Source organism: Varanus komodoensis, unplaced genomic scaffold, assembly GCF_004798865.1.
Source record: "Varanus komodoensis strain SLA01 unplaced genomic scaffold, ASM479886v1 scaffold14_1, whole genome shotgun sequence".
Classification (NCBI taxonomy): Eukaryota; Metazoa; Chordata; class Lepidosauria; order Squamata; family Varanidae; genus Varanus; species Varanus komodoensis.
In genome coordinates, this window is record NW_025335438.1 from 5,539,132 (window position 1) to 5,566,490 (window position 27,359).

The 27,359-nt window shown below is 40.0% G+C and overlaps 2 protein-coding genes and 1 long non-coding RNA gene across 5 annotated transcripts; 1 reads left to right on the forward strand and 2 right to left on the reverse strand.

Annotated features, from left to right (window-relative positions):
• Positions 1 to 5,044: 5,044 nt before the first annotated feature.
• On the forward strand, positions 5,045 to 19,766 carry RBIS (ribosomal biogenesis factor). Of its 3 annotated transcripts, XM_044424262.1 has the most exons (6): positions 5,045 to 5,254; positions 8,228 to 8,344; positions 8,905 to 9,021; positions 9,819 to 9,868; positions 18,963 to 19,053; positions 19,222 to 19,766. In XM_044424262.1, exons 2-6 carry the CDS (start codon positions 8,231 to 8,233, stop codon positions 19,225 to 19,227), a joined length of 378 nt encoding a protein of 125 aa, XP_044280197.1. In that variant the 5' UTR covers positions 5,045 to 5,254; positions 8,228 to 8,230; the 3' UTR covers positions 19,228 to 19,766. The 3 variants fall into 3 exon arrangements, with proteins under 3 accessions (XP_044280197.1, XP_044280198.1, XP_044280199.1); XM_044424263.1 differs by lacking the exons at positions 18,963 to 19,053; positions 19,222 to 19,766 and adding an exon at positions 11,471 to 13,149 and having other exon boundaries at positions 5,064 to 5,254; XM_044424264.1 differs by lacking the exons at positions 18,963 to 19,053; positions 19,222 to 19,766 and adding an exon at positions 11,471 to 11,813 and having other exon boundaries at positions 5,077 to 5,254; positions 9,819 to 9,907.
• On the reverse strand, positions 9,903 to 25,903 carry E2F5 (E2F transcription factor 5). The gene is made up of 9 exons (XM_044424257.1): positions 25,566 to 25,903; positions 21,239 to 21,348; positions 19,139 to 19,300; positions 17,889 to 17,932; positions 16,973 to 17,037; positions 15,425 to 15,683; positions 14,146 to 14,334; positions 13,142 to 13,186; positions 9,903 to 10,613 (listed from the first exon to the last, which is right to left on the reverse strand). Exons 1-9 carry the CDS (start codon positions 25,740 to 25,742, stop codon positions 10,504 to 10,506), a joined length of 1,161 nt encoding a protein of 386 aa, XP_044280192.1. The 5' UTR covers positions 25,743 to 25,903; the 3' UTR covers positions 9,903 to 10,503.
• Positions 10,624 to 11,477, reverse strand: LOC123020472. Its single transcript, XR_006414115.1, has 3 exons — positions 11,319 to 11,477; positions 11,274 to 11,276; positions 10,624 to 10,790 (listed from the first exon to the last, which is right to left on the reverse strand). It is a non-coding gene; the product is annotated as an uncharacterized LOC123020472 (long non-coding RNA).
• Positions 25,904 to 27,359: the final 1,456 nt, after the last annotated feature.

Below are 27,359 nucleotides of genomic sequence, written 5' to 3' on the forward strand. Positions count from 1 at the left end.
GTCCCTCTGTAATGAAATGCTTTTGTAAAGGAAGCCAGAATAATGTTGTGATTAAGACAACGATGCTATACCTAATTAACTGGAAATAAACCCCACTGAACTCATGAGATTTACTTCTGACTAATCATCTGCCAGTGGGCAGGGATCTAGAGACAACAAGCTCACTTGTGGGTCAAAACATTTAAGCACTTTACTAGCAGACCACAGGAAAGAGATTATAAAGGCTAAGCAGATACAGAGTATAGGATCACCTTGCAGAAAGTGCAGCAGATGGGCTCCTGGCCAACACACAGCACTTTTGCAACTAGGTCTGTATCAAGGTTCTGCACTCAAGAACATTCAGGTATGGCCACCAGACAGCGGAGTGACCTTCCTAGATCTCAACTGACAGATTGCATCCAAGACTATCTGAAAGCAATATTAATTAACAAGCTTGAGCAAGTCACAGTCTCAGCTCGCCTTTTGCCTATCTGAAATTTGTGGGGTCTACTGTACTAGTACTGTCCTACTTTGCACAGCTGTTGAAGCAATTTTAATATAAAGTAAGATCTATATAAATGCTGTGAATTAAACCAAAATGTGTCATATGGTGAGTAAAATTGCTTGGTAGTCCAAGAAACCTGGTTCTGTCAAAGGACTGTACAACCAGAAGGCTTTTGGAAGATATCTGATCTTTCTTGCATTTCCGGATCCCTATGTAGTTGTAGCCAATTTTTAACTTTAAGGTGGCAATGATGATTAGCAAAGAGATGACATATTTCTCAGTAACCAAAGGTTTGGAGGTTTGTTCTGGCACACAACTCTTTAAACACATCCAGAATTCAAATCCCCAGGAACTGCATAAAAAGTGTCAAAATTATACAAAAACTTTTCTTGTGTATATACTTACCATTAAGATGCCTTTAGAAATAAGAAGAGGCATCCTGAATCAGACCAGGGGTCCATCTACTAGCATTCTGTTTGTGCAGTTGCTCACAGGAAACACAGATACAGGACATGGATTATGTCCAATTCTTGTCACTCAACAAACAGTCAGGATCCTGGGCTAGAATGACTCAGGTGTTGTGTGCTGTTAAAGAAGCTTTCATGTGAAGTGAGACTCGTGCTATTGCATCATTAACTGTGCCTCTTTTCTACCTCCTGTTTGCTTTTCTTAAACACAGCTTACCACTCTGGACAAGGGGCCTGTTTCTTAAAGGGTGTGCACAAGTGTTGCGTAGGCGCACATACTATCTCAAGTGCACACCCTTCCACAAATTCATCCTGTGCGCTGTTCTTCTTCCTGCCAGCTCTTTAACAGGTAATGACAATTGCAGGATCATTGCATACTAGACAGAAAAATTCTTCACTGTGGGATACCTGCTCTGCAAACTCTGAATTTCCCATGCAAGAGTCCAACCATATATAGCCATCAGTACTCAAACTGTGATGTCAGATCATTTGGGGCGAATGTAAAATTCAGATAACGTACACTGTACGAGGGAAGAGTAAACTACAAAAAGAAGAAAGAGAAATGTGACTCCACAGCACACATTTAAGAACCACCTTGGTGTTTAAGTTTTCAATTAATAAGAAACAGTGTTGTCTGGCTGTATTGGACTGGGGACCTGGCAGATCTGGGTTCTTGTTCCTACTTCACCAGTGAAGCTCACTGGGTGACTTTGGGCCAGTTACTCACTCTCAGTCTAACTTTCCTCACTGGGCTGCTGTGGAAAAAAAATGGAGTAATGTAAAAAACAGTCTTAGGTTCCTCACAAGAGTAAAGAAGCCAGGATATAAACACAAGAATAAGTGTAATTCCAGTGTTGTTCTGGCATGAAAGCACACAGTGGGCTCCAAGTAAGGCTGGGTTGAGACATGCAGCAAAATGTAGTGGTAAAATAGTACCAATTCTTAGTAGAGATGGACATCACCACAGGTTGGAATGGGACACAACTTTCCTTGTATGCTTGTGTTCTACTTTCAGGGATAATTTTTAACATGGAGAAAAATTCACAAATCATATTTCCCATCTGCAGTCTGAACCAAGAGTCTCTCTGCTACTTCATTTTGTTGCATTTGTGAACTTGGCTTCAGTCAATCCTGCTGAATGGATACCCCATTCCAGGCAGCATGCCACTGATGTGTGTGTGTGTGTGTGTGTGTGTGTGTGTGTGTGTGTGTGTGTGTGTGTGTTCGTGCGCGCACTTGTGTTTGGCCAGTAGGTGAAACGGGATGCTGGATTAGATGGAGGTTCAGTCTGAATTCAGATCCTGCAAGTCTCATATTAACTACATGAGGACACTGCCATCTCCAGTTTGCTGCTAATACTGCAACTTGGAGTTTGCTTGCAACAGCTGGCAGACAGATTTTTCCTGATTTTGAACCTGAAGTTGCCAAAATATTTTATGTACAGATACCATTGTTCAACCTGCCTTTTTTGTCAACCCTCCTCCTTCTGTCCTTAAGTAATTTATATACCACTTAGCATATTTTAAATAAATGTCGGTATACTATCTGTCAAGCATCCTTTAACAGCCTGACTAAAACACATATGACTTCAGAAAGAACTCTACAAAACTTGTCACACTATCTTAACCATCAAAATAGTCTGACTATTAGCTTGAGTAATACCAGCCCTCAGTCCTGTCAGAAAGCCACATCTTCTATTCCTGATGAAAGTGAACTGGCTCAGGGTGTGGCTGCTTTACCCTCAGCTGGATCAGACAAAAGGCCATCGTTCTGTTCCCTTGGTGAACAACCATATCTCCCAATGGGAAGCCTACATCCAGGGCTGGATGGTATGGGGAGGCATACTGTCTATGCTGTGAGAAGTAATATGTAGCCATCTTAACTAGTAGCCATTGATAAGGAAAAGTACTTAACACAGGGGTAGCTTTTCTTTAGTTTTGTGTTGGTTCATTTTTAAGCTAAAATCTTAATCATCCATTGATAAATTTTAAATATTCAAATACAGGGTGCACCGTCTGGATCTCTTAGTAACCAAGCCATATAGCCAAGGTGACAGAGTGATGCTTTGGTTGAGAGTAAAGAACCTGCGCTGGAGAGACAACCAGGTCCCTGTGAGCAGGACATGAGTGCAACAGTGCCTTCCTGCTCATACTTCCCAGGCAGGATGTACATAAGCACACTGTCTCTGATACTGGATGTAGCACAGAGCAGTCTGATTGAGCAGCTACAATTAGCCTTATACTCCATGAGTTTGTCCAGTCCCCTTTTAAAGCCATCCACATTGGTGACTATCATTACATGCTGTGGAAGTGAATTCCATAGTTGAATTTTGCACAGTGTGCAGAAATACTTCATTTTGTCCAACTTGAATCTCCCTCCAATACATTTCATAGGCTTACCAAGGATTTTAGTCGTATGTCACCAGGATTACATTTCCCTTTCCACTTTCTCAGCACCATGAATAAATTTGTTTATGTCTTCCCTCCTTCACCATATTTCTAAGTCAAATACTCCCAGGTATTGCAACCCAGGGTCCCTAGCATTTCTGGATACGTGAGTGTATTAGGGGATTTTGTGGGCACCACTACAAAATCCCTAACCAGTGGACAACTGCTTTACTGTCTAGCTGATATGTTTATAGATCTCAGATTGTGTCTTATTCAGCAAAAACGTATGTATTGTGTCTATTGGATACTACATCTCTCTAAAACGGGATTGTCTAATGCAGCTAACTACAGATTGTACAATACAGCTACTGCTTTTTTTCAAGAACCTGTCTTGGCAATGCCCAGCAGTTGTTTCTTTTCTGTGTGCTGTGTGGGAGCTTATTACACAGATCAATATCATACACACTCTGCACGTTTTCCAACTTTACAATATCCTTTTCTAGCAATCTTCAGTACAGCAAACAGTATTCCAAGTGTGGTCCTACAGGCAATGTGATCTTGGCACGTTTATTTTCAATTCCTTATCACATTATGCCTAGCCTGGAATCTGCCTTTTTCATCAAGCTGCCCATAGCCAACCACAAAGTCTTTTTCTTGTTCAGGTCAGTTACCCGCTGAGCCACTGCAATTTTTCCCCCAACATGCACTTCACTAAATTTGCTTATACTGAAATGAATTTACCATTTTGATACCCATTCTTCCAGTGGAGGCTTCCACAATTGTTTTTTGTTTAATTTAACCACTCTAAATAATTTGTTATCATCAGCCATGATCTTGGGCCAATCATACTCTCTCAGACTAAGCTGTCTCATAGGGCTGTTGTGAGGATCAAAGTCAAAGAGTAACCCTCTGAGCTCCTTGGGAATATAAACACGAAAAATAGGCAGTGTAAACTGTCTCTTAGCTATTAATTTTTACTTAATAGCAAACAAAGTGGCTTTCTGAATGAAACTCCTATCCATCCAAGTCCAAGCTTTCCAAGACTCCCACTGGCACTAGATGATCTAACAAAATAGCCCCAAACTGACTTCAGTCTGTATCATCTGCCCACATATGCTCAGAGGTACTCCATTCTTCTAGATCTAAACATAATTATTGGCTAAGCTGTACAGAGCTTGAACACTGACGTGAATTAAGTAAACTCCTAGTCGGTGCAATCCAAACGGTCTCCTTAAACATTTGTCTCTGGACCGCACGTCGTAGCTTAGGGAAATTATCCGGACTCTGCTCCTTGTCGCAGGATCGAAAGCAACACAGTTTCCATGCAGCCAACTATGTAAAAGGCAGCGAACCTTAGCCTGGGCTAACCGGCAGAGGGAGGTCGCTTTGTTTTCCACAATTTCCACTCCGATCTTGGAGGAAGCGCAAGTCAGGCGGCCTGAGCTCACAGGCTACTTTCTGCCGTCTCAAAGTGTGCATTTATTTTATTTATTTCAGTTTCTCTAGCCTAAGCGTATGGACGAAGAGGTGCCGTTGTGCTCAATGGGACTTGTGCCCTCGACCTCGGGTAGTCCTCCTCTCCAATCTAGTGTCCTCCGCATAAGTTGGACTACAACTCCCAGCCTGGTTGAAGGAAAAGGCTTTCCTCGGAACGCTGGGTCAGCCTTAGATATACCAAGATTGCAGTTCTAACCGGAAGGCGCCCGTGTCGCGCCCACCTCTTTTCCACCTAGAAGAAAGTGCATTTTCTCTTGACTGACAGGGTCAAGCCGCACCCCTTTCTCTGTGGGAAGGTCGGGCAACGAAGGACCGCCCAGGCGCGTTTGGATGACGTGTAACCCGCATGTGGCCGGAAAGGGTTTGGGAAGCGTGTCTACGGGAGGAAAGGTTCTCATGCCTGCTCTGGAGAGAGGAAGGTAATGTCAGTGGGGGAAATTGAGCGGGGCTCATCAAACTTCAGCCTTCCCAAGCTGGTGCCATCCAGGTCTGTTGGACTGCAAGCCCCCCAGACAGCTGTCTGGAGGAGTCTGGGACTCGTGACCCGACACTCCTGGAGGGTGGGAAAGGTTTTGCCATTGTATGCCGGCTGGTAGTAAAAGCAATACTATGTAAGCCACCCCATCAGGCTGCCCTGCGGAAGTTTCCCGGGCGTTCGGTTCCTCCAGTCCGTCAGCTGTTTCCATTCCAGCTGCTAGTTATTAAAAAAATAGTCTGTTTCCTTGAGGTTGCTTTCAATTCCATTTCCTTTTGTGTTGTGGCTTTTAGGTTGTAAGCGTACAGGGAAGGAACTGCCCTGGATAAGGCTCGATTCTTGGAGCCTTTTTGCTAAAGAATGGCATAAGAACGTTTTTGGCATCAGTAATACGCTGTTGCAGTTTTTAATCGATCCATTTTTAAGAGTGCTGCTATACTTGATGCCAGCCAATCTGCAGTAGTATTCTTAAAGTGAGTTTTGGGCTTGGCAGAAGTTAAGGACTGAAGGATTTTTACCAAGGAAATGGCACTCAAACCAAATTCCACTAAAACTACTCCTAATACTAGGATATAGCATACACAATTTTATAGCTATGTGTGAAATGGGTAGTGTTCTGGCGGGCTGTGTGTGTGTGTCTTTTTCTATTACCTTCTGAAATGTCTGTGTATAGTGTATTTCTGTAGGGGCAAGGGAATGGTTAAATTCTCCCTTTTTAATCTGCAAGTTTGTAGATGACTATTTTCCTTGGAATCCCTCAGGTATGTGAAAGCCGTGTGTGTGTGTGTGTGTGTGTGTGTGTGTGTGTGTGTAGGGGGGTTGTTTTGCTTCTAAATTTATAGGCACTCAACTGCCCAAATCTTACTGATAGTAGGGATGAGGTTGGGATGGAATGTTTTAGTATTGTTTCATTGGCTGAATACATTTCCAAACCTATTTAACAAACTGCTTGCTTATCCTGGGTTCTAGGCCCAGTTCATACATTTGTCCAAGCTCACATGAACATGTAGAGAGGAAGTGAGAATACCGGTCCTGCTGCTCAGTTATTTTACTGAACAGAACCTACATATGCATAACTGTACCTCCAGTTCAATTGTTTAGTTGGGCAATAATGATCGTGCTCTTTTCCTGACCTACACTTGTTCATCAGTATGTCTGAAGAATGCCCTTGGAAACTGAGGGATGGAGCCTGTTGCTATGCTTGCCCATCTCCCTACCCAAATATGTAAACCACAGCTGTATGCAATACTATTAGTGAATGTTCCACAAGCTGCAAGTGCAAAATGTGGGACATAAAACAGAACTCTAGACAAGAAAACTTTCTTCTGATACATGTATTTATGCTGTATTAAACTATATCCAGATTTTAGACATATATGCAGTGAGAATCTTGTGCCCAGTATCCACCAACCAACTCCTGTTAGGTTTGAGACCACATTTTGAGATCATGTTTCTCCCAGGTCTTATTCAAATAAGTGCCCTTAGTTCTTTTCTGGAAACTCACCCCATTTACTTAGGGTACAGTCTACTGGATGTGTGTAAGTCTACAATACAGAGTGGAAAGACGTGCAGAGGCACTATTTATACCCCTGTCCTCCTGCTCTGCATTATTCCTAGATGGGCTTGTTTGCTGGGGCATCTTGGATGGAAAGGGGGCTGGAGCAGCTTAAGGAGAGTTTATAACCTGATAATTTCAATCACCTCTTTTCCACAACACTCCGTTTAACCCGTCTAGGGTTGCTTTGCTGAATTTGGAGAGCTTCCCGCACAGTTCTTACCCCAGTGGCTGCAAGGGGTCAAAGCTCTTGATTCCTAGTTTGAGTTTAGAGCACTGTCTTTCTCCTTATGCCTGAGAAGCCAAACTATGCTGTGGTCTTCAGGCAAATCTAGGAGCCCCTGGATCATTCCTTTTGTCTTCCTTTTAATGGATGTACATATTTTTCTCCAGGCAGTTTGGGGTCATGCTTGTTTTGATTCCTTTTTCCTGTGTTTTAAGGGCTTTGGTGAGAAAACCCACTTATCACAGAATGGAAGTAAGAGCAGGCTCCTCCTAGTAGGCGGACTGGTTCTGTTCACACAACAACTTCACATGATTGCTTAAACCAAGGCAAGACTCAGTGGAGAATAGTGCTAGGGAAAGTTGAAAGCGGAAGAAAAGGAGGGTCAAACATCAGATGCACTGACTGTATAAAAGAATTTACAAAAGTTGAGTAGAGCTGTCAAAGAAAAGCATTCCTTCATAGGGTGGCTATGTTGTCAATTTGACAACAATGAAGTCAGGGCCATGGAGGAGCAATCTGCTTCCTGAATGGCCACTACTGCTTTGTTTCTGATTTAGTAAACAACTCAGGAATGCCCTGTTCTTCAGTTGAGTTCTGTAACATCTGAACCTGTTACACTCATTGGTCAAAAAACAATGGGTTTAAAGCCTTGTGCTAAAATTGTCTACAGGTGGATTAAAAGTCTGGGTTGCTTCTCTTTCATCAACATGGAGTGCTGGGTTCACATGTGAAGGAACACAACCTATTCCTGGGTTGTTTACTAAACTGAAAACAAAGCAGTGAGTGGAAATACTTGGTCCAGAACAGCTCCAAATACTTATGGATTAAACAACCCAAGAATGGTTGTTATAAGTGAACTGGGCCTTACGCTGTATGGGTAAGTGCCGTGGTCACTGCAGCCCAGTTCTAAATGTTTGATAAAACTGGGTGTCTGAGTTAACAGCTGAATTCTTTGTATCTTTATTCAGAAGCAAATCCCATGTACTTATTTCAAAACAAGCATGTAAAAATAAAGCCTTACTTGCATAAATGGTTAAAGTAGCTCTTAAATATTGCTTACTAAAGCAACATATTCTTAATTTGCTAAAATATTGTATAAATGGTGGAACAAATGATTTTTTAAAACCATGTTTTAGGCAATGGGCAAGAACAAGGCAAAAAGTCAAATGCAGAAGAATGTATTCCATGTGGCCAACAAAAGAATAATGAAGGCTAAGAGTAAAGCAAAGCCAGTGACAACCAGTTTAAAAAAAGTAAGTATCAGAAAGCCACTTTGAACATTTCATTAGCATTTGTGCTTGTTCTGTGCATGTTAAAGCAACCAGCTGTTGCAGTCGTATACGTGCTTGCTTGCTAGTTGCGAAGTAACATCCAACCCATCGCAGCCCCATGGACAACACTCTTCCAGGCCTTCCTGTCATCCACCATCCCCCTGAAGTGGTATATGTAGTTACAGAATAATGGAAGTCATAAGAATATCAGTTTAACTCCTCTTCAAATTCGTAGTGAAATGCATGGAGGGGGAAATGAAAATGTGTTTGCTGGCCCCACCTTCAGGAGTAAGTGGGGATGGGCTTTTATACAGACTCAGTAAGAATGCTTACCTTGTTGGTTTTATTCTATCAAATTCATTACCAAACCTCTGAAATGATTTAATATAATGTAACCCAAGTAGGGGTATTTTTTCCATTTAGTATTTGATAACTTTGAGAATATGGTATCGTATATTCAGTGTATGTTTGAAAGTGTTACATGGTGAATGCTTTATCTTACCTTGAAATACAAAAATCCTCAAATTCTCTTTTTCCCAAAGATCAATATTGTGAATGATGAGAAGGTCAACATGGTAAATAAGATATTTACAGAAGTACAAAAAGAAGTTAAGCAATTATCCAAAGCCATTCCATCAGATCCTTCAAAAAGGAATCAGGTAATTCTTTTTGTTCATGATTTTCACCACCCCTTTGTCCAAATATGTTAACATTTTTAAAATATACAATATACTTAAACAAGGAAAGAGTAATCCTCAAATTATCTGAATTGGCTAAAAGTTTTAATCTTTGCATAAATGTTATTAAAAGCATTTATCCTTGTTTTTGTTGGGGGAATGAAGGTCCCTATGTTTTTTGTTTATAACTTGGCCTTTGGCTAGAATTTCCTAATTAAAATCACATCCCTAAACATATTAATACAGGAAATAGAACTGCATGGTTTGTGCTATATGGTAGTCTGTAATGTTGAGTATTCTGAATACATAATGATAGTATTTAAAACTGTAGTAACTTCAGAGAAATATTTTTGGTGTGTTTCTTGTGTGTTCCAATATATTTTGCATCAATGCTAGCAGTATTATACTTTTTGGAATGCTAGGGCCCAAACCACACATTACTTTAATATGTAGCAGCTACATCTTGTGGTCTTTTTTACTTTAGAGTAGGCACTAGAGTGCTATTTCAAATCAGGGCCCTTATGACAAAAATAAAAATAAAAGGTAATCAGACAGATTTAAAGTAATGTTTGCTTTGGCTCTTTTAAGTTGATATCTCATATCTTGAACTCTTACTAAGTAAATGAGGAACTGCTTTAAGTATAGTGCATTTAGGCTTCATTATTCAAATAAATGTAAGAAGTGTTTTGAAGAACAAAACTGTTTCTGAAACACATATATGCTTGCTGGAGATGTTTAGCACATGACAGCATTTGAAAGTGTGTGTGTTTTCCCTTCAGCTTCCCAAGGCTCTTGAAGTTGAACCAGCTAACGTGGATGCTGCTGCTAAGTTACTGTCTCAATTATAATATCAACACAGCAACTCCTTGTAAAGATTTATTTTTTAAAAATCTTGTTAATGTACAAGCATTGACCCGGTAATACAAACTACAAATAGTGCTTTCCTACATCTAGGAACATGGAATGTTGGAAGTAAAAAAAGGAACTTAAAGTGCTAATAAAGAAGGCACTCCACAAAAATATATTCTGTGTTCACTGAAAAAAATAGAACATAACCTAGTCAATGCTCTTCATTTACAATTGGCAGTAGAAGTTTTAGACATAAGGCCAAAATATTAGAACGAGTACAGAAGGTTCCCATAGGGGCCAGATTTGAATAAAATGAATAGACCATTTGAATAGTTTTACTGGAAGTGAAGGTGGGATAATTTTAAAAGTTTACTTCCAAAGTACAAGTGGAAAGAGGTGGGTCCTTAGAGTACACCCCTTGCATTAGATTAAAAGGGCACTTCTGCTTAACTGAGTTTAGAAGCTGCTAGCAATAACAAACTAAGATGAAAATGTACACCTGAACTGGTGAATTACAAAAGTTTTACATTCATTATTTTAAATACTTGCATTATGAAATTAAGTCTACAATATTATATAGTTAGAGGTAGATGAGGCAATCTGGCTGCATCGAATCTAGTAGTTCAGTATCTGCACATCAAAAAGATCACAGACTCCTTCATTATCGTCCAGGTTGAAGTTGTAGTCATCTCCAGGAGTAGGAGATAGCCGTAAGAGGGGAAAAACTGGGGGGGGGGGGATAAAAAAAAACTTCACTTAGGCAAAATTGATGTCATGCAGTTATACAGCCAGCTAAGTATAGTTAAATTATTCCCTTTCTCTCCTGGTATCTGCACCGTTGCTGCTACATTCATCCAGCATCCCTTTCCAGTTTCAAGGGGATTGTTTTGATATATAAACGTCTGGAAATAAGGCTATGGAAAATCATGACCCCTAAGTGCTGAACTGGCCACTACAGATGGCAATTAGGAATTTATTTTAGTTGTGGTTGTTTTGTCGGAAGAATGATGGATTGGTGGGAGATAGATGTAACTCAAGAACCATTGTTTCTCTTAAAAGCACAAGAGTCCATGAATGCTGATGAGCCTGTGATAGATTACCAAGGCAAATAAATTATTTGCAGTACAACTTCATTCCCTTCTGTGGCCCTTAGAACAGGCATATCAAAATGACTGCCTACCTTATCTGTGATGGGATTTAATGAATAACTAAAAAAAAACACATGTGAAAGAATGAGGATGAAGTGGTTCCTGGCTCTTTTTTCAGTTCTATTTGTGCATAGGTAACCTGAATAAAGAACTCGAATTTACACACCTCTGTGATACAAGATAAGATTCAAGTTACATATTATTACCACCATGAGACTCTGCACTGTGTGATGCCACACACTGGCCTCTTAAGCATTTCAGTTTGTTCAAGACAGGGCAAACTCTTTTAATATGTCCAGGCCAAAACACAGAAATAAGAACATGGGGATTCTGCACCATGAAGTAAGCTTTGAGCCTTATGACTAAAATTTGCATCCGTAAGTTGAATATATTTAATTCTAAGCATTAAAATATTTAATGTTCTTTTTCTACAGGTGCAGTGTAGAAGGGGTAGCTTAAAATGTCAGAATCAGTTTCTATGCTTGTACAATCTTGGAAAAAAACAACTGGAATCAGGAAACCACACAACACAGGTTCAGGCTACTGAGAAATTGCTCAAAAAATTGTTAGAATGTTGCCACCTATATTGTGACTATGCAGCTATAGAAGGCCAATACTTTTCTGGACAAACAGATGGACTTAAACACAGCAGTAACAGTAGATACATTTCTAAACTGAAATCACAATTTTAAAAGTAATGTAAACTCCACTGTAAATGACAGATTGTGAGATTGTTGCTGGCATGTAAATGAATGTAAGATGACATTTACAAATTAATCAGTTGCTGTATTTGTTTGCTTTAAATGGGATAAAGCTTCAATTCCATTGATAAGGGGTTATTATAACAGCAGGAATTGAATGTTTCCTCTATACTTGAGCTTTGGGAGCAATTTCTTATTTAGATCTAATTACAAAACCCATTCATTGGTTACTAGCAATCACAAACAACTTGCTAGTATCAATGTGCAGGGAATATGTTTGAAAGAAACTCATGGAAAAAATGAAGTTTGGGATGGACAGAATAACCTGGATTACACAACATGACAATTCATTATGGGCAGCTAGCCCCGACAGGGTATTGTGTGAAGTTGAGTTCACTGCAGTCTTTCAAGGAGCTATAGGTAAGCCAATAGTTTCTGCTTCCATATGTAATTCAGATGGCTTGATTTTGTAATAATGTAAGGGGGGGGGTTGTACATAGCACACGTCATCATGCCACTTGAGTAACAAAATTGGATGCAGCAAAATCTACAGGGAGACTCCATCAGCTGGATAGTTCTGATTCAGAGAAGCTTTTCTGCTGCAAAATGGATGAGGCAGAAAAGATCTTCAGCAGTTCCACCTCCCTCTCATACAGTCCTCTGTGTCTTCCATGCTTCTGCTTTAGGGGTTGGGAGACCCTCCAGAACAATGAGAAAAATGCTTCTGGGATTTGCCAAGGGAAGGGAAATTGCAAAAATTACTTACTCCCCACTTTCTGCCAAAAGAAGCATTCTAAGTAAAATATAGGGATGCTTCTTCAGACAGAACAAAAAGTTAGAACTAGCCAGAGTAATGGGGCAGCAACACAGTCCAGAATCCCATGCATATGTACAAGCCCCACCTACAACAGTAGGACTTGGTTCTGGGTAAATATGCAAAGGATTACACACTGCATTCTGCAGGTTTACAAGAAAGTAGGAACTACAGTATAAAAAGTAGTTTGGATTCTATTAGCATACACATGGTATTTTAAAAGTAAAGATCAGTCTTCCATTTCTATACTATTTGTTTGATATTTACACAAATTAAAGAAAAATATAATTTAATGGTGTGACTTTGCATTCGCATATCATTTGTAGCCAGCAGCACCCTGGCATTGTTTTTAATGAATACATTCAAAGGGTCAGATCACTAAACTTAGGAGAGAACTCACTGCCTTACTAAATGTAGTGAGCAGCAATAACTGGTAATAACTACCTCTTCCCAAACAAACAGGTTAAATCAAAAGATCTGTTTGCTTCAAGTGTTATGTTCACCCAAACTAGTAGTGGGAAGGGGTACTGTGAACTAGACTTGTAATTGTAACATTTACTGTACAAAAAGATAATGAAAATAAAACTTACCATCAGAAGACATCAGTTCATCAATAATATCACTGTTAATTATGCCTATGAACAAAAAAGTACATTCATGTCTATTTGCATAAGTAAAAATTTGGCAACAGTATAAAAGGCTGTCAGATTTCTAATTGGCTTTTGCAGTTTGTGAAGTAAGCTAGGTATTTAAGGCTTGAGAAAGATTTTTTTAAACATCCAATATTCTATGTAAACATCCATTCTGTGTGGTTAAATGGACATAAAAGAGATCCTGATATTGTGTTCTCACAGTAAAAAGACATGGGTACAAAACAGACTGCAGCTCAGTTATGAAGAGTACAGAGTGAATTCACAGGCCTATGGCTTATTACAGCAGAAAGGACAGTTGGGAGATAATAAAGTACCAATGTAGACTATTTTCATAATAAAATACTTAGCAGTTAAGTAGCACTTTATATGTCAGTAGTACGAAGCCTTTCCAGATATATGACAATGGAGAAGAGGGATGCAGCTAATCTTTGGAGACTGTTTGCTTACGGTCAACAAGTAACCTTGCGGCAGAAGTGAGGCTTGAACTTACACATGGATGTGCTGTTCACAGATAAGGACTCATTCACTTCCAAGCAGAAACTGTCATGTGGCTCACGGTCCACAGAGTACCTTCTTGATGGCTTTTCAATGGATGGCAACTACAAATTAGACTTTAGTTTTACAAGAGGAAGTGTGTTCTCAAATTGCCAGTGAAAATGGCCCTTTGAGTCATCAAATCTCTTGGTTATCCTTCTGTGTAATTATGCTTAAAAGTGCTTGAACATTTGACTCAGCACTGCATTCATGTGCTACAGGAAAAAGCCCCCTATATTTCTAGCCAAGGTTAAGACCATAAAAGAGAAATCTAGCAGCTAAGCATTTCCAACAAGCAGCAGTACTGGGTTATTTTCTTTCCTATTTTTGATATTGGGACTCTGGTGATTACTTTCCCACCTCTCTCAAAGTTAGCATATTTTTACATATGTACATCTATATTTTACCTCCAGGCTCATCCATCTTTGCTATGTCAAATGTGTTTGGCTTGAGAATACTATTAACATCCAGTGGAAGGAAGGGCTGGCAGGTATTTGTACTAGGTGTGGTTTCTGCTACAAGACTATCATACAGCTCAGCATCTGGAACGCTGGCATAAAGCCTTCCTGGAGTTGGACTTTCCTGTAAACTAATGTCTATAATAGAAGAAAAGTTAAAGTTAGAAATGGCATGCTAGTTCATTGCAATAGGCATAAACTGATACAAGATGAACTCTCTTTTACCATAATTCTGACCTACAATTAAGACGGTCAGAAAAATATAAGCAATGCTGCATTAGCATTAGCTATGGAAAGCACATTGCAGTAGTTCAGTCTAGGGATAACCAGTACACAGATAACTTAGGTCAATTTTAAAATGCAATTTGTTTTCAAACACCGGTAACGCGAGTGATATTGGATTATGTTGCTAGATTTAATTCTGTCACACAGAGGCACTGGCCTCATTCAAACAATCATATCTCAGCATTCAACGAAATTCATAGAAGCCTTTTGTCTGCACACAGTTCCAGCACTGCTCGCATTGCAGTGTGCAGCAGTCAAACCAGGAAGTTTCTAATTAATCAGTTTCTTATTTCTTCCAAACTGGGGAACTATAGATGCACTTTACAAAAAGCCCAGATCCTAAACTAAATTGAAATAGCAGTTTGGACAAAACAGAAGACTATGGTAAATGAACTTTCCAATTTAACTGTGGCTTGTGCAAAAGCAGGAACAAAGGGGTTGTATATGTTTATGCCGCAAGAGTGAAGGTTTAATAAGCCAAGATACAACAGTCAGAACCAAGCAACTGTCCCGCAAAAGTATATCTCTACCCAGGACATTGTTAGGGCCCTAAGCACATAACCTATGTGATATAGGTACATTTTTTTATTTGCACAATAGCTAGCAAAAAGGAATAGCTATATCTGTGAAAAGGAAAGTCACTGTAATTATAGTAGTATTAGGTTTGGTAAACAGCTAAACAGACTTTTAGATACCACTGCAAAATAAAACTGCACTGTAATAGCATCAGAGTTCATTGTTAGGTCCTGAGTACAATGCAGTTTCAGCATATGACATTTCTAATTACTAAGCTATACTTAGAAATGTTGCTGAATCACAGCACAGAATGGCTCTAAATAATGATGGACACAGTCAAGCTCACTCCAAGTTTGAGAAAATCCAACTGTTGAATGCTGATGTTCACTAGTCCTGTAATTCTTGTACAGAGAGTTTCAGCACTTACTTGTTGACATATCTGGGACAGGTGTCTGCGAAAGTGAATGTCCCTTATTAGGGTCACTAGACTCTTGTAACTTCTGAGGCTCTGCACTTGATTTAGGAGAAGTCAATGGAGCTGCAGACTGAGCTGGAAGTTGCAGGAGGTCATCTGGAGGTGGTACTGGAAAAACCACTGGCATAGAGCTACTGGACTCTTTATTAATGAGCAGCACATGGATAGGCCCTGAATTACTCTTCAAATTGATCTGGTATTTCTTTTGTCCCTTTGGAAAGGCAAGAAGTTAAAAGTAAACATTCTTCTTTGGAAATAGCAGTAGCAGTTAAGCCAAATAATATCACATTCAAAAGTGTAGGTGAAATTTATGTATTTCACCAACAGAGTATCTAGTGACAAGTTTTCCTCTGGAGCGGATCATTTGACTTTTTTCAAATGAGACTGACATAAATCTATTATTGTCAATGTATAGAGTCACTGTTAACACATATAGACAAAGGCACAAAAGCCTAACCCCTCCCTCCTCAAATAAAAAAAACATCACGGTATCATATGTTCAATATCATCATAAGATGATGGATTCTTATCATCCATAGATGATGGAAATGCCCATGCACACAAAATTACTCATGTTTAGGATTCCAGTGTCTAACAATAACATAAAAACATTCTTAATACAATATTCAATATATCTCATGATAGTAGTTATATCGCAGCTTGATCCTACTCTACACTACTCCTCTCATTCTGTTTCAACAAATAACAATTCGGCTGTCTCAGTACAATTACTCAGCAGTTATGAACGAGAGCAAGTGTGGCATAGTGGCAATTATCAGACGATCTGATCCTCCAGTTCTGTTTTTCCTCTTTTGAGTTTTGAAAGTTCTTAGAGGGGCAAAAATGTGTAATTGAAAGAAAACTGCATGAGAAATAGTGTTCCTCTCTGTTTGCAGCTATAATGTCCTAGAGAGAACAGGGTGTAGAAAGAGAGGAAAACAGAAATTCTGTATACATTGGTGAATTTCTGTTACCTGAGAGAAGAGGGAAGACATGAAAAGGTGTTTAAGAAATAGAATATTATTCTTCTCACTTCTAAATTTAGTTCCAAAATATGTGACACTGATTGAAAGAAGAGTCAGAATACAATCCTATGCATGTTTAACAGAAAAAGGCTTATTACTCCAAGCATGCACCAGCTAGGTACAATCGTGTACGTACTGGCTGAGACATGCTGGGGGTGGTAGGCTTTTTTCTTTTATATAAACATGCACAGGATTCCACTTTTAGAGAATGTAGTCCTACATGGTTGGCTAGGAAATGCTGGGATTTGCAGGCTTTTGTTCTAAATATGCATAGGATTATGCCCTGAAGTAAAAAATGCTACATTAACTTTCTACTCCAATTTTTAAGCAACATAAAAAACTGAAATGTACAAAAGGAACTAGAGATGCATTTTTCTGTTACTAAAACAAATATTCCAATTCTCACCCCCAAAATTAGAACACAGACACTACTTCAGGCTAATCAATCAGATTAAAACAGCTGTTCTATACATACCAAGTGAGGTAGAGGAACTTCTAATTGTGTACCAGAAGGTGCCTGAATTGCTAGCAGTGTATCCCCTGATTAAAGAGCAATTGTCAAATGTTCACGGAATACATTCATACACATTCCTGGATCACATACAATCAATGTGGCATATATTTCCATCATCAGCTTGATACCCCCTGCATTTTCATGTACTTGGTGCACAAGATCTATTAAACCCAAGGAGAAAAAATTGTATGGCTACAGTCAACATTTCTGACTCCAGCCTTCCCAACTTGGCACCTTCCAAATCCGTTGAACTACAATCCCTATGATCTTTCATTACATTAGGCACGCTGGCTGGCAACAATGGGAGCTGCAGTCCGCCTATGGGCATCAGGTTTGGGAAGGCTGTTATAATGCAAAAATACAGGAATTAGAAGAAAGCCCACCTTGATCCTAAATTGGCCATTTCACTTCTGTGTTCAACCAGATGTAATTCCCTTTCCTGCCCCAACCTACTGCTGCATTCTTCTCCTCAGCATGTTTATTCAGATAATTCTTACAATGCTCCATACAGCTTACTTCCTGGGAAGTGTGTTTAGGACACACTTACCTGGGAGTAAGTCTCACTGAATAGAAATGTACCATAAGTCTGGTTCTCCTACATAAAGGTTTCAATATGATCCATTTTGAGTGGGACAAATTGGTCCTCTGCTAAGGGATTCCTGACAATTTCTTTGACTCAGACAGTTCTCAGAATATCCAAGTTGCTCCTGGAAAAATAGTAAGAAAGCAAGCAAGTTCACACATAATTTTTAATCAGTGACTATGATGATGGGGAATGCTGAGATTTGCAGTCCACCACATCTGGAAGACTACATGACCCACAGGATAACACCACTTGTTACTATTTACAAACAGATCAAAATTTTCATCTACTTACCATTAAAACAGTCACAAATGTCTTCATGAGTGATGTATGAAAAAGTGGCCTGTGTCAAGGAATTTTTCAAAATAAACTGATAAATGACATGACGTTAGTAACTTTTTCAATTACTTTTTGTTTAGATTATTTCTTTTGGATATTTTTTCTAGCATATACCAAAGTAGTGCCTGAGATTGTACAGTTAAAAATAGTAAGAGCATCTCCTCCCATGTTATAGCTGCTTTTGATGAAATCCAACTAAGGCTATGATCTATTCATCCTTTCTTGGCAATAAGCCTCAAGTTAAGAAGATATTATATAAGCAGAAAATACGTCTGCGTTTGATAGTCAGAGGCCCTTATCTTTAATTGTCTCCCATATTCAATACAATCCACTATACTACTCCAGAAGTTGCATCTGAAAGTTGTGGAGCTTCTGAATATGACCTGATATAGATATGATATGACCCAGTGATATGCAGTGGGTGGGAGTGAAAACAATCAATACAATTTAAATATGCCCAGGATTGGAACAGCAATTATAGATAAGCTCCTAATGGAAGTTTGCCCTTGTCTGGACTTGTCTGCTGTCCTACATCTGCACCTGTGATTCACTTCCCTTTTATGCCACTGGGCAATTCTTGTCATTTCTACTTACTTCCGATAGCCACATGTAAACTACTATCAGTTGTTAGCAAAATACAAATACCAATTGAAAAATGGCCTGTCACTATGTTTCTGGCCACTGTGCGCCTTGTTTTGCAACAATTCCATTCCATTCTCAAGAATTACACATAGGCTGACTTTAAACAACACAATAAACCATGGTAGTTTTTAACCACTGTTGGACTGTTGTATTGTCTGAACCCAGTTATGGTATTTTACCATGGTATGTTTGGTGTTTAGGAAACCACAATAAGAAACACCAGTTCTGTGGTTTCTCTGCACTATCATGGTATGTTTTGGTGTCTGAACCAGGACCATGGTTTCCACAGTAAGCAACTACCACTCTGGAAAGAGTGGCAAATGCAGCTTTCCAGTCTCTATGTGTGGACCAATGAAGATACAGGTGTACTTTTGGATTAAATTTCAGGCACACTGCGATGATGGAATACATGCCAACAGTGGGAAGACCAACTGGGGAGGAAGGAAACCGTGAAAACCAGAAACCACTTGACTCTCAGGTAGATCACAGTAAAAACTGGCACATCATGGTAACCACATGGGGCTGCATGTCATGTGAACACAGCTCTATGTTTCAAAGGATATTGCTTATTTATGGAATCTTCTTTAACATTTTTTATGCTTTGCTGCAACCATAATTTCTGCTGATCCAGTTCTTTTTCTTTTAGTTCTAGATCTTCAATTTCTGCTTCAAGGTATCGCAATCTATCTACAACCTCCTTTGTATTACAACCAGCACCTACACCTCTTAAAAAAGAATAACAATGTTATATAAAGGGGGAAGCATACAGACAAAATATTAAACATATCTCAGTAGCAGGAGTTTGGGCATCTTTTAAATGGTCATTTTATTATCATATTAACATATTTGATACTTTTTTTCTTGATGAAAATAATTGACTATCACTATAATGTTTGGGTTTATATGTACACTTTTATTTTCCTTAAACAAAGTGTGTCATGAATCAAGGGAGAATGATGCTTTGTTTCTATATGGAAAAGTTTGTAGACATAACACCACCAATTTATTCTTTGCTTCTGCTACTTTGGTAAAACATCAAATATACACCCTCTTTCACAGGTGTCGCACATCTAGCTCTTTATTTCATAGTAACAGCAGTACTATTTACATAGTTGTAAAACTTTATTATTTTATATTTCAACCATTTTTATTTCAATAAAAATATTTTAGTTGAATATTTCAACACCTACATGCCTTGTAAGAGTCAGTGTATTTCATCCTCTTATTGGCTATACCTGATGTAAAACTAAGAAAAACAAACTGATGGGCAAACAATTTTAGAACTGGTCAGATCATCTGGCAATTCTAGGAGACAAAAGCAATATAAGCTTTCTGAGTGGTACTGATGGTTTATTTTTAGATGCAAACTTATGAAAAATTGTTTGAAATGTCATGTGGCTCTCCAAGCAACTCACTGACCCAAATGATAGCCCATCATTTGTTTTTCCAAAACATTTTTTACTTGCTGGGGCCTGCAGAAGTTAAATCAACAAGACATTCTCTGTTACACTCACAGAGTTTCCTTGTGTTCTAGGTCTTAAGCATATACAAAGGGCCATGTGGTCTCAATACTTTATATGTGGCTTATCACATACGGACTGTGGCTTGAAGCCCTGAGTTTGCACATACTCCATTTCTACACTATACCCTTAAGCTTTGTTCGAAAAGACAGACAGACCCACCCAAGACAATGGTGCTGAATTGACAACAGAATATACACAGATATGGTAGCCAACTGGCACCCTTGTGGGTTAAGCTTAATCCTGAAATAATTTTAGCTGGCCCCAGAAATCGTATCAATTGTTAATTAATGTATGATGAAAGAAAAATTAACAATGCATCTTATAAAGGGGGATGTTTTCAAATGTTGTAAGTGACAGAGATAATCTAGCTCTGCATGTGATGTTCTGGACATGTGCCCCACAACTGTGAAGCCTGTTACTTGACCACCACTGGTCAGGTCACAGACTGCCATCTAGTGGTACAGTACATACATTGCATGCAGAGTCCCCAATTAAATTACCAACCTCTCCAGATCGGGCTAGGAAAGATTCCTACCTGAAATCCTGGAGAGCCACTGCTATAGGGAGAAAACACTTTTGTGCCTTAGGCACACTTGAAAAACTATTCTAGGTACCACCACAAAATGAATGCTAAGGGAGACATGGCTAATTGTACAGGACAAGTAAACTGTCCTAAGACTGTATACAAGGCAGAGGTGTGGTCCAAATTCCAATAAGAAACAACTCCTTTGGACATGGTTTTTAGCACAAACAGAAAACTATTGCACAAAAATCCACAACTGCTAAGAAAATCTGTTTATGGGAAGAGTAGAACAGCTCGATAGGCACCACGAAAGGTGTCTCAAGGTGATTTGGTCCCCATGCTCCCCACACTGAGTTAGATGGACTAATGGTCTGATTCAGTGTAAGACAGCTTTCTACCTTTGTTCCTAAAAGATTTGTGTTCATAGCAAAATATACTTTCAACATCTGTCAAATCACTGTCTGGAGAATAGCACCTGCAGAGAAAAGAGATTAGTGATTCCTGACATATCATTAATACAAACATATCTAACAATAATGAAATTCATACTCATTAAGAAAAATAGTGTTAGCCTTCTTGATTTTTGCATTAAAAATATTAAAAGCTGGTTCTCTTACTTCCACTGGATGCTGTTTTTTGACTTTTTTTCAATAAGATCTATCCCTTCCAAAACATTGGTGATATCATAAATTCGCCTTTTTTGTCTTACAGCAAGTGTATCAGCAGCCTGATAAGAGAATCAAGATAAAAAAACATGCAGATGAAAGGCAAAAGTGGAGAGCTCATTAGACAGCTTCACTGAATCTGTACAAGCCTCCTAGGGAATATTAATCACAAGTCAAAAAGGGCAAGTCCTTAACCTGCCATGGCTGCGGATGTGCAGTTAGATGCCTTGGACCACCCTTGCTGTTTCTGGGACAGGGATAGTAAACCTATATGAAACAAAATGCCTATATGAATGACCTTCTCAAAACACGCCTACAGGATTCCCCTTATGGGAATGCATCATTTCAGAGTTAGCCATGAATGAGTCAACTGGGGAAGTTCAGAGAGTTGAAAAGATACTATGTCTGTCTTGAGCAGGATGCAAAAGAATAATCTGTTAATTTTATTTTTTCAATGGAATCAGCACTGCCGGGAGAGAGAAAATGAAAATTTACTGTAGAAAAGAAGATAACCTCTTTACACTGTTTACTGCAGCTTGCTATACATACAAATATAAAAAGAACTGGCTAAGATATAACTTTGGCAGAGGAACATCACCAAATGACTGAAAATCATGGACCTTATTATGAGCAAAAAAAAGATAATAAGGCAGAAAGAAAGAAAAATGGTTGAAATCAGGGTTGCTTTACCACACACTCTTAATGCACCCACCATAATGCTGAAAGCAACAGAAGAATAGTGAATTTCAACCAGAAAGCATCAGCCAACGTGATTAGCAGCCTAAGTTCTGAGTCTCAAATTTTTGTGCTGGCACTGATCCAATGTAAACCCTTGAAGAATCAGGCTGCCTGATTTTTTTCCCCACCAGAAAAGACAGTTTTCACTACTATATTGTTTTGCTATTCAGTGTGAAAAACATCCTTTGCTTCTTCTATCCGAACCAGTTTGGTTGTTCTTAACCCAAGGACAGAAGGATGGGTGGCCTGTCCTGCTCCCTTTGCAAACAAAATCACTTTTCATTCACTTTTCAATAGTAGTTTCTTCATCCCTCAGGTATGTTCAAAATTCATACAGGTGCAGCAATGTACACCACATTAATTATTATTTTGAATTGGTCTACACTAAACAGATTCAGGGCTACTTGCTGCATATGTCACCATCCAATTTAAACTTAAATCAATAATTTAAAACTAAAGACATAATTTTAACTATAAAAATCCCTACTTTCCATTAGTCCAATAGCACCCTAGCTCTAGCAACTAAAAACCAGATAAAATGGCTAAGATGTAACTTATTTATGTTGTAAAACCTGAGTTTTTTCATAATGTATGCACGTACTGGCTTTTTTAATCAATCAATCTGTACTCAAGTACTAGTTTTAGAAGTTCTAGGGAAAAAAACATACAAATCTCAATGATCTCTCTGTTAGATAAACATCTCATGTTCAGTAACAACACAGATATTCACTCAACCCTTTGTAGAGATGTGCTTATTGGCAACTAGGAACATTTCAGGGTTTGTCAGAAAACTTCAGATAATACAAGTGATGCTAGTAGCAAACAGGAGTGGCCAACCTGCAGCCGCAGAAGATGAGCAGCTCGGCCTAATATGCAGCCTCTGTTCTAAAAGCCTTCTGAGAACAATCAGTTCAGACCACTAGCAAGACCAGTGTTCTCCTCCCCTAGTAGTGCACTAGACCAGGAAGAAGGGGGAGAAAGAAAGGGTGGCTCTACACACATTTTTGACTCTAGTTCTGTGTAGCTGCTTCAACATAGTACACCCCTTAGGAAATGAAGTCCTTGACAGAAAGTATTTCCTAAATATGTTCTAAAGATTGTTTGGATATATTAAATGTTAAATATTATGACTGAAGAAATTCACTAGGCAATGAAGTATAGTGTAGCAAACAACTGTTTCCTAAACACACTTCCATGCATATTTTCTAAAATAGGTGTGCCTACTAGTAATACATTTTGTGTTATCCCAAAATATATATTAAGAAAAGTAAACTTCATTTATTTGATGCAGTCATTTCCCTCTACTCAAAAATTACACTAGTACAGCCACATTTCTGTATTATAAAAAACACATATTTTGCAAAATGACCTGCTCACAAGGAAAATATAATGTGGAAACTGACGGTTAAAGGAAGTAAAAGATTGCCAACAAGTGTTTATCTTCTTTACTACAGTCTCATATATCCTTCTCCCCTACTTTACAAACACACATAATTTATGTGTAGGCCACTTTAATACATGCAAACATTAAACCCACACAGCTGAAAACAAAATGTGGACAGTGCAGCTCATTAAGTATACTCGTCTATACATTCCTAACAGAACGCAGTAAGGAAGGCTGAAAGTTTGGGAGGCAAAATAAAGATTAATAAGTCACATTTATCACAAATAGCTAGTGCATGCTAGTCACCAGGACATTGTTACATACACACATGCATTTATAATGAAATAAAATGCAATCTTAATGATGTGGTTTGCACATAGTGTTAAGCAAATGGTTTAAAAACTGATGAGTTCTTCAGATGCACTGACTGTAGTGTGCCACCTCTTCACAGTCCATGACTGAATTGTCTGTCACAAACCCAGAATGGTGGGTGCTTTTCAGCCCTGCAGCTTGGGTGCACTTGTCATGCAGCACAACCTACAAAGGAGCTGTTAAGCAGGGTTGTTGCAGGCAGCATGTGCTTACTTGCACATTATCGAAAAAGGTCCTGGGATGTTGGTGTAAAATGTGATATAACCAGTCCACATGTAGGTCCATACATGAGATTTCCCTTTAGAAAAAGGGCATGAGGGAAGTGATCTTATGCACATTAGCTTACATAGAGACTATTATCTGAACTTGGTTCACACTGAAATTAATGAGTCATGAGTAAAATGACCTGTCACATAAGAACCTAAGAGCTATGCTGGATCAGACCAGTGGTCCATCTAACACAGCATTCTGCTCATACAGTAGCCAGTCAGCTGTCCACAGGCTCCCACAACCAGGATAAGCGCACAAGCACCCTCCTGCCCAACTTCCCTGGCAACTGGTACACACAGGCACACTGTCTCTGATTTCAATGAGATCCAAATTTAACTAAGGCTGGATCCAACCAATGGGCTCATATGAGATGCACTCACATCATACATTCTCTAATGTTGGGGGCAGAACAAGGATTTTAGCTGGTCAAGTGACATGTAATCAGAGATGTACCCAAGATGAGTGCAAGTGTCAACTAGAAGTCTGCTAAAAATGCCCCACATTTCTTAGCACAAGATCACAGGATCAATCTTCTATACTAAAAAGAGTATTATAAGAGAATGATTCTAGATGTATTTGGAAACAGACCCACTGCACTCTGAGAGACTGATTATAAATCTGCATAATTTGGGCAATGTTTCCAATTACAGGATTTCCAGGAAACGGACAACTAATTGCAACTTAGATCAGCCAGAGATTCTTAACAGTCTCATAGTGGCCTTTTCCAGTCTTTACCTTGCACATCCACATCACAGTTTTGGAAACAGACTATCATTCTGCTTTTACAGATTAAATGGTGATAAATGGTAGTTTGCCCTAGTTCAACAAGCATAAAACAGTGTCAATCCATATTCAATTCCAGGACTAGAGCCATGTGTAAGTACAGAACTCTACAAGAATCTCTAAGGGAGGGAATGGAGAGAAAAGGCATTAGTGAATTAAGCAGCATTTACGGGGGGGGGGGCAGGGAAATTGGGGGCCCCTGCCCCTGGAGAAAAGGGGGAGGCATAGCAATGCAACAGAAAAGTGTATTAAAATTAGCATTCATGCATTTTGAAGCAGCAAAAGGTGTAATCCTATGCATGTTTAGACAGAAAAAGACCCACAATTCCTAATATCCCCCAGTCAGCCATGCTAGCTGAGGACAGTTAGAAGTGGTAGGACTTTATTGTCCAAGCGTGCATAGGAATCGCCGACCCCTCTACCTAACCTTACCTCACAGGGTTGTTGTGAAGGTAAAACAGTGCCTTACCGCATAAACCTCTGCATTCTCATAAGTCCCACTGAGTTTAATGGAAAAATGAAAATTGGACCATAACCTTAAAATCCTGAGAAAGGAAACTTATTTTTTAACCCTCTTCATTTTTTTCTAAGCCCGGGGCACGGGACTTCTCAGACCGTAAGGCGCATCTTCTCCGATGCAAGTTCTCTTTCAGTATAAACTAGTAAATAAAGACCAGGAGACGTTCCTCGCAAAGCAGTCGTCCCGCCCCACACGCGCACCCCGCAACTCACCGCCTTCAGGTCGAGCACGCCGTCCTTGGCCTCCTGCAGCAGCGTCACGAACTTGGTAGTGAGGAGCCCCAGGCTCTTCTCGTGCCGGCTGCTGCCGCCGCCGCTTGCGCCCCCCGAGCCTTCCAGGCCGCCGCCGCCGCTACTGGAAGCCGACCCCGCCAGCGCCGCCGCGGCCATGCTGCATCGCCAGCCCTCAACCCCTCGGCCAGTGGGGTTTCCCCGGTAGCGGCGGCGGCAGCGGCCCCACGTGGTCCTCCCGGCGTGCCTCCCCTCCCCTCCCCTCCCCCGGCCTCGGGGAAACTCAGCTGGGCCGTGAATGGAGGAATCTCCAGCCTGCCAGCCCACCGGCCGCTTTGAGGGGAGAGGAAGTGACGCTACCCACGCAGTTGCCGGGCGACAAAGTTTTGTGTAGGGAACAGACAGAAGGGGACAGGAATGAACCTGGGGCGGGGGGTAGTTAGGAGGTGGAGCCTGAGCAGAGTCGGGGTAGCGGGTTCGGTTTTCCCTTTGCCAGCGAGTCTCGTTTGTGGGGCGTCCAACGTGCGTCCCTGCTGAGACATAAACGCTGCTGAGTTCTACGAGACTTCCTTTCAGGAAGAAAGTTTGCGTAGGTCTCCAGCTTTGGTCGCATTTCAGCAGGGTAGTGTTTACTTTCGAATAAAGGTGCATAGGGTGAAATGCACAACTGTAATCTGTAATCAACAGTGGCCACAGGATTGGAAAAGGTCAGTTTACATTCCCATCCCAAAGAAGAGCAATGCCAAAGAATGTTCAAACTGCCGCACCATTGCACTCATTTCACATGCTAGCAAAGTGATGCTCAAAATCCTACAAGCTAGGCTCCAGCAGTATGTGGACCGAGAACTACCAGAAGTACAGGCAGGATTTCGAAGAGGGAGAGGAACTAGAGATCAAATTGCCAACATACACTGGATCATGGAGAAAGCTAGGCAGTTCCAGAAAAACATCCACTTCTGCTTCATTGACTATGCCAAAGCCTTTGATTGTGTGGATCACAACAAATGGTGGCAAGTTCTTAAAGAGATGGCAGTACCAGACCATCTTATTTGTCTCTTGACAAACCTATATGCGGGTCAAGAAGCAACAGTTAGGACTGGGCACGGAACCACTGATTGGTTCAAAATTGAGAAAGGAGTTCGGCAAGGCTGTATACTGTCACCCTGCCTATTTAACTTACATGCAGAGCAATCATGAGAAAGGTGGGGCTAGATGAATCACCAGTTGGAATTAAGATTGCCAAAGAAATATCAACAGCCTCAGATGTGCAGATGATACCACTCTCATGGCAGAAAGTGAAGAGGAACTAAAGAGCCTCTTGATATGGGTGAAGGAGGAGAGTGCAAAAGTTGGCTTGAAACTCAACATTAAGAAAACTAAGATCATGGCATCCGGTCCTCTCACTTCCTGGCAAATAGATGGGGAAGAAATGGAGGTAGTGACAGATTTTATTTTCCTGGGCTGCAAGATCACCGCAGATGGGGACTGCAGCCAAGAAATTAAAAGATGCTTGCTCCTGGGGAGGAAAGCTATGGCAAATCTAGATAGCATACTAAAAAGCAGAGACATCACCCTGCCAACAAAAGTGCGTATAGTCAAGGCTATGGTTTTCCCAGTTGCAATGTATGGCTGTGAAAGTTGGACCATAAGGAAGGCTGACCACTGAAGAATTGAGGCCTTCGAATTGTGGTGCTAGCGGAGACTCCTGTGAGTCCCTTGGACAGCAAGGCGATCAAACCGGTCAATCCTAGAGGAGATCAACCCTGACTGCTCTTT

Bases quoted from the DNA above. Each gene is read 5' to 3' on its own strand.
- RBIS (XM_044424262.1), top strand. From the start codon at position 8,231: ATGGGCAAGAACAAGGCAAAAAGTCAAATGCAGAAGAATGTATTCCAT. The intron at 9,022-9,818 runs GTAATTCTTTTT...TTTTCCCTTCAG, and splicing joins ATCCTTCAAAAAGGAATCAG to CTTCCCAAGGCTCTTGAAGT. The intron at 9,869-18,962 runs GTTACTGTCTCA...ATTAAATTTCAG, and splicing joins AACGTGGATGCTGCTGCTAA to GCACACTGCGATGATGGAAT.
- E2F5 (XM_044424257.1), bottom strand. From the start codon at position 25,742: ATGGCCGCGGCGGCGCTGGCGGGGTCGGCTTCCAGTAGCGGCGGCGGC. The intron at 17,038-17,888 runs GTAAGTAGATGA...CTCTTTAATCAG, and splicing joins CATTTGTGACTGTTTTAATG to GGGATACACTGCTAGCAATT. The intron at 14,335-15,424 runs GTAAGTGCTGAA...CTTCTATTATAG, and splicing joins TGTCCCAGATATGTCAACAA to ACATTAGTTTACAGGAAAGT.